Source organism: Amblyomma mixtum, chromosome 2 (genome assembly GCF_055824585.1).
Source record: "Amblyomma mixtum isolate Tamu chromosome 2, ASM5582458v1, whole genome shotgun sequence".
Taxonomy (NCBI): Eukaryota; Metazoa; Arthropoda; class Arachnida; order Ixodida; family Ixodidae; genus Amblyomma; species Amblyomma mixtum.
The window spans coordinates 149,096,089-149,103,358 of NC_143013.1; the positions used below are offsets into that span (position 1 = coordinate 149,096,089).

A 7,270-nucleotide genomic window follows, 5' to 3' on the forward strand; every position below is an offset into this window, starting at 1 on the left:
GGCGTAGTCAGGCAGGTGAGGATGATGATTATAGTTTGCCCTGTCTTTTGAGAGCAGTGCTTTTGTACCACTCCAGAAGTCGTTCATGCCCTGTGCGTGGTGCACATTTGCGTGGTGCATGGACGGGCAGAAACAGCGCAGCGCGGGCGGCAAACTGCCCTGTATAAACTGTACGGTAGAGGAAGAAGCGCTCGCAAAGAACCGGCTCACCTTTCCTCCCGGCACATCACTGGCGTCATCAGCCTTTGACGACAACTGCTCAATGGCGTTAATGTAATGCGGCGATAAAAGACCCGGCTTCTGGCAGTGTCTCCTTCTGGTCGCAACGCTGACTCACATCCGCTAACGAAATAGAGGAATGGCTGCATCGACACGTAATAAATGCCAGCAACTTCGCAATTTTATTTTGAAAGTGATAGATATCACTGGGTGTAATTGGTGCCACCGCATTGGGGCTAGTGGCTACTTATATTTCGCTTGTGTTTCCTGGCATATTGCAGATGTCGAAGCTGTTCCGACAAGTGGCACACGAGAAGGGTCACCTAGTGCACACGTTTACTTGCGGAGTCGGTAGCACACACTCTAGACGTTCAGAGCTTATCACCACAGAAGGCGCGACTAAAGTGCCTGAAAAGGCTCAGACAAGGCCCAGTTGGAGCAGCCATGCAACTGTCCACCGCTGCTTTCATGCCTGGGCTTGTGCTGAGACGGTGCGTGCGATCGCCAAGAACGTTCTTGGACGGCGTCTCCACGTATCCGCAGCAAAATCGACGCTTGTCATAATGTTTCACAGCACTTTCCTAGACACCATGGCTTTGTATATAAGCGGACAGTTAAAGCGTGCGAGCACATCGTATGCACTTCCAGAGCCAACTTGCACCGACCCTACCCCGCTCAACTTATTCCAGACGTGTACTCCGAAGCTGTTGCGTACGGCGTGAAAGACTTCAGCCGTGTAATTCGTGCTGAAGAACTTCTCCCAGTCGTTGTAGTGTATGGCGTAAAACATCTCTGTCGGAAGCATGTGCACGGCCGGCGACGAATGAGCGGCAGTCCATCGGCCGAGGACGTGATGGAACAACATCGGTCCGCAGCTACCCCATTTCCTGGTATCGTATTCGCGAATGCACGACTGGTGCACTTCACGTAGGAAAGGGTGCCACTTGTCGAAGAATAACGCCGCTGTGCCAGGGTATCCAGGGCTCTCGTAGGCGCCGCCATTTTTTAACTCATTTAGAGGTTTGAGCACTATCACATCAAGGTCGAGGTAGACGCCTCCGCGTTTCCAGAGAATCAGCCAGCGTAAAGCGTCGCTCATGTCTTCCACCCTGTTTTTCGCAGTCTTCCACGTGCCCTTTTTGTACCACGGCTCAAGCGGAGTATCCCGGAACTGCGTCCGTATATCAAACAATTCTGCTCGGAAGTTAGGTAGAGTAGATAGCGTGCGCAAGGTCGAACATTGCTTGGCCGTTACACCGGTTAACAACAGATTGACGGTGAGGTTTGGGTTACGCAGGGCTGCCGACTCCACCGCGCACGCCTGCCGTTCGTTGAGGCATATTCCGTGTCGTAGGCTGCTCTCAATAAACCAGATGTCGGGTAATGTATGGTTGCTCTGCGTTTCTTGTTCCTGCGGGCTGCTCGCGTTGCACTGACGTTTGCAGAATTCTGCATCTTGGAACGATATCAGTGGTAGCTGACTCCAGTCTGCGAAATGGAAGAGAACGGTGCAGAATCGAATTAGTTTAAAGATTTTGTACCCATCCTTCTCGGGGGACGAATGTAATGCTGAAGGACGTAGGTGTAGTTTTGAGAGCGTAAACAGTGGATATATCCAAGTACTTCATTATTATTTCATTAGAAAATAGTCCATGAATAATTTTACTGCTTTCAATGTAGCATAGCTTTGTATATGCAGAATATTTTCGCTCGAAATATTGCTCCCAATTACTTCCAGCCTTTAATTTCCATATGCGCTCCATTTTTAATTATTTATTTATTGATTTAAATATACTGTCAATCCTGAGAGGGATTGTAACAGGGGTGGGTACAAGAAATTTTTTTTTACTGTATTGTTAACAAAGAATTATACCAGAGAAAGAGCAGCAGAATCGACTGGTCACATTATTACAGGACGCGTTTAAGGATATGTAAAAGGAATTGAAGAGGCAACGCAGAATACTTACTGTGTTTAAAAATACATAATAATAATAATAATACTTTATTTCCACCAAATCAAACACAATTTGATGGAGGAGGGGAGAAAAAAAGCGGCTATCCACTTCACGGAGTTGTCCTCTCCTGTTCAGACGGCAGTGACAGAAAACGAGGAACTAAATTGAACATCAAGTCATTAAGAACATCAACGAGGAACTAAATTGAACCTCAAGTCATACATGAATAAAAACATCAATATAAGCAATGTCTGTAACCGAACAGAATACGCAGAAATCAACAAGGGGTATCAGCAACGAAAAAGGGATATCAGCACAGTAGACGACCATTCATCAAATAACAAAAAGGATGGAGAGCAATTCATGAAACAGGAGTTGATGTATTAGCATTTAACCAAATGAACAATCATACTACGCAGAGAGGAGATGGTGATTTCACGGAGGTTTACGCCTGCTTCAATTAACTGGTTTTGCAAATACGGTAGTTGGTAATTAATTCTTTGACGACCGTAGCTAGTTCTTGTGAATGGTAAAACCCATTGTGGTTTGTGGCGATCCGGATATGGTGAATCGGACTGATGCAAAGGAGCCATAGAGGAAATGGTGTCAATTGGCGCTTTTGCTCAACTGTATACACGCGCCGCAGTCTGTAAGCATAGAGGTTGAATATGGTAATAATGTTGAGGTTAATTATCAAATCCTGAGTTGTGTGTCTAACGGACAAGTCATAACCTATACGAAGGATTTTTTTCTGAAGTACTAATATCTTGTGTAAGTTAGTATGTGTTGTTGTTGCCCACACTAATGTGCAGTAATTTAGGTGTGAACAGAATAGGGAATTATATAAGAAGTTTGACTGTCTGTGGTAAAATATGTCTGTGGCGTGATAGAAAACCTGTAACCTTGGATGTCTTCAACATGACATGACTGACATGGTCATTCCACAGCATATTTTCGGGAAGTAAACACCAAGTGATTTGAATGATTTTACTATTTCAATTTCTTGTGATTTATAAGGGAGAGCTAGTTTTGCACTACAAGTTTTATTCTTCGGACGGAAAATTACAGCTTTGGATTTTGACACATTTATTGAAAGAAAATTTGAGTCTGACCATTGCTCTAAATTCTTTAATATGCGATTAGCATGCATGTTTAGATCGTCACAGGTATCACCAGGTATAAGGATAGTAGTGTCATCGGCATAAATAATAAAGCGGGCGGAAGTGTCAATAGTTACAATGTCATTAATGTAGAGATTGAACAGCAGAGGGCCAAGGATGCCGCGCTGAGGGACACCGCTATTAACTGAGCGTTGTGATGATTTGAAGTTTCTAATCTGAACATATTGTTTTCGAGATGATAAATAAGATTTCAAGAGCTGCAAAGCTTGTGCTCGTATCCCGTATAGTTCAAGCTTTTCTAAAAGAATACTGTGACAAACCCTGTCGAACGCCTTCGTGAAATCCACAAATATGCCTAGTACTAACATTTTGTTTTCAAAATGTTCTAATATATATTCCGTTTCGTGAAGAACGGCAAGCTCTGTTGATTTATTCTGTCTGAATCCATACTGTGAACTAGTAATTATGTTATGAGATTGCAGAAATTTTTCCATTCGTATTAGCACGATTTTTTCTAGACGTTTAGAAAATACTAGAAGAATACTAATTGGTCTATAATTACGAAAATCATTCTTATTACCCTTTTTATACAGGACAGCCACCTTTGCTATTTGCATATCTGAGGGGAAGGTTGCGGTTTCTAGACATAAGTTGTATATATAAGCAAGAGGAGTAGAGATGTATTCAATGATATATTTCACAGGGCGAATCTGGATGTTGTTGACGTCACAAGAAGTGGAGTTTGATAATTCATAGAACGTCCGTATAATTTCCCTTTCATCAACAGGTGCAAGGAAAAGAGTGGCAGGGCACCTAGAGATACGTCTATGGTGCAGTTCAGATGCAGGTTGAACATATTGTGTGAAATGAGTGTTAAATGCTTCGGCTAAGTTTTCTCCTGCATAATCTTTTCCGTCATGAGTCACCTTATCAATGGCAGCGTTGACATACTTGGCATCAAGGGATCGCAGCTTTTTCCAAAGTATGTCAGGACGGTCGACTGAGCCAAAGTAATTCTCGTAATAATGTCTCCTTGCAATGCGGATATCATTGTTTAACTTATTTCTGTATTTCTTGAATTATTCAAGAATAGAAATGTTTTTTGATACAATAAAAGAACTGTACAGTTTGTTCTTCTGTTTTATACTCGCAAGTAGCTCTAGTGATATCCATGGTTTCCGAACGTTCCTACCTTTTCGTTTGTTTTTAAGAGGGAAATGCTTGCCATATATAGAGTTAAACTTTTCTGCAAAGGCTTGATAAGCGTCTTTCGCGTTGATTTTGTTATATACATCTTTCCAGTTTACACCGCACATATCCGCACGAAAAGCGTCGATGGATGCTGCTGTTATGACTTGGATTAAAGATGCATTCTGCTTTCTGAATTTGGGTTTCACAGTCTGACAGAATAAATAGATTCCCATGTGGTCACTCAAATCACAACAAGTTACCCCGGATATTATGGATGAAGGATTGATATTGGTGATAAATAGATCAAGAAGTGTTTCGGAACTCGAAGTTATACGGGTCGGCTCTTTGGTAGTAATCGCCAAACCGAAGCTGCGCAGAATTATACCGACAATGGTATATAAGAATGGTAACAATATAACAATGGTAACAATGGTATATAACAAAATTATATAACAATAGTAAGTACACAATTTGTAAAATTCGGATCACAAAATACATGCGCGAAATGAAACACCAAACACTGAAAGCAAAATGATGAATGTAATAACGACGCAGTTATTATAGAATAGTTTTACTCTGCGATTGGCCACAATAGCGCTTCTTCTACAAGTTGGTTAAACTTATCAGACGAGCTCTGTTGGGCAATTACTGGATCAAGTTTGTTCCACTCGCGCACTGCGAAAAGAAAAAAGGAGTAGAGAAAGGCGTTGTTTTTACACGAGAATTCCTGAAGCGTGAGAGCGTGTTTGCGGCGTGTGTTTCTAGAACGGTTGATGCTAACAAAGGGTAAGGGATCAATCTTACAGGAATTGTTAAGCAGTTGAAATAAGAACTTCAAGCGGTGTACCTTGGCTCGGTTAATAAGCGTTGAATGGCTTGCGCGATGCAGTAGTACAGTTGGGGAATCGGTGCGGTGGTATCTATTGAATATGAATCGAACAGCCTTGCGCTGCATGCTTTCTAACAGGTTACTTCCAACATAGACGCCACAAAAAATACCTTCTTTCCACATTTTAGTACTTGATATGTAAAGTTTACTGCGCAATCAAAGCCACGTTATCCTCATCGAGCTTCAAAGCCTTCCCAAGAAACAGGCTCGAAAATATCTTAATTTCACTTTTTGCTACTTACCACTTTGAAGATCAGCAACATGCTCTAGAATTAAACTGCCAATAATACTATATTTGCGTACGAAACAAGTCAATAAAACGTATCAGACGACAAACATTATCTACAGTTACTGCTTTGTCATAATTGATCTCTAGATTTAGAGACTCAGCTACTAAAATTGCTCTCCCTTGGTGCATTCAACTTCTTGACATGGAACATGGCATCAAATGCACGCAAGACTGGACAAGTGCGATTTCGCAAACAGTTCTTGCGCTGATCAGCTCCTTGGTGAATGTTATGGTCTAAGCTCAAAATGATTAAATTCCGGGAACGAATAGCTGCAGGCGTACATATAGGCCTACGTAGTGATTTGTAAGTTGTAACAATCATTCGTCACTGGTGGGCGCGTTATTTTTCGCCCTCCTTAGGTGGTTCAGGCGAAATTACTTTAAGAAACAGATCGTAGACTCAGTGCTTGTCGTCACCGTTATTTATGGTGCCCTTTGCTTGAACTCAAACGTTATCTCAATTGTCGACATGAACACGATCCTTAATCTATACTCCGTTTCATACATCAAGTGCAACGCTGTCATAGCGCTCTTTTTTTTTGCGCAGCGTGCATCTGTGAAAGAAAATAGTGCGTTGCTTGTGGTGAGCGAAGAATAACAAATGCTTTGCCGACAGGCTTCGTAGATAATACATTTGTCATCAGCGTGACAAAAAACGATGTTATTGCGAGCGAATCGATCGAGATCTGTGATTTTGTATTTTGCGTTTGTCGTCTCTTTTCATTTCACGTTTTCGCTGTCCCCGCTGGCCGCAGTGTTTACTCTTTCCGTCCGCCTCCCTTTCACTTTTGACAAAATGGCGTCCAGCTCAGCTGGCGGCCGCGGCCAGCCCTCCTGTACGCATTTTCCCGAAGGTTCGTGCATCCAAGCTCTCAAGGCACGCCAAGCAAGTAATTGCGAATGTGTTCTGCCGTACCAGGATCCGTTTTCCGGAGAAGTCTGTTCGGGAAGTGCTGTGAGCGAGGACACCGGAGTATCTCCCCGTAGCGTTGCCCAAATCAAGGCGGAGCTTCTGTGCGGGCCTGTGGTGTCTCCGAAGAAAAGACCTCGCGGCGTGAAGATTTCAAGCTCGCGAATAGTCATGAATGACAGCTTCACAGTCCATGCCATCCGTCTGAAAGTGCACAGTATGTAAAGGTGCCCCAAAAGTAATACGGAGCACGCGAGCGGTGGCAGAAATGGAAAAAACTGCATGTCAGCGCGCTCTATCAGCAGATGCGCGGCAAAGAGCGAAGGAGCGTCGGCACATCCGGCTGACCCATCTCGATAACTTGATGCTCGTGTTGTCGCCTCAACGAGCGGAGCTGCGCTGCTACCATCTCTGCCCGCCAGGGGCGTTTTCAATACCTCCTGGTTTGTTGTTCATCGAGGCCGTGCAGAAATGTTTGCCATCAGCACCGTGCGCTTTATGCTTCGCCAGGGCCTGCATTATCTTTGTCTGTGGAGCAGCCGAAGTTCGTGCTACACATGGCGGCGAGTTTGTGCGCTGACGAGTATAAGCACTCGAGCAACGTTTTGGCAAATGCGGTGACAACTTTGCTTCGCTCTAGGGAACGCATGACGAACAAAAACAATAACATGGGGGGGGGGGGGGGCGCTGCAAGCA

At 43.7% G+C, this 7,270-nt stretch overlaps 1 protein-coding gene across 1 annotated transcript; it reads right to left on the reverse strand.

Annotated features, from left to right (window-relative positions):
• Nucleotides 1-378: 378 nt before the first annotated feature.
• On the reverse strand, nt 379-6,926 carry LOC149361234 (lactosylceramide 4-alpha-galactosyltransferase-like). The gene is made up of 2 exons (XM_089568029.1): nt 6,923-6,926; nt 379-1,707 (listed from the first exon to the last, which is right to left on the reverse strand). Exons 1-2 carry the CDS (start codon nt 6,924-6,926, stop codon nt 788-790), a joined length of 924 nt encoding a protein of 307 aa, XP_089424155.1. The 3' UTR covers nt 379-787.
• Between the last annotated feature and the right edge of the window lie 344 nt (nt 6,927-7,270).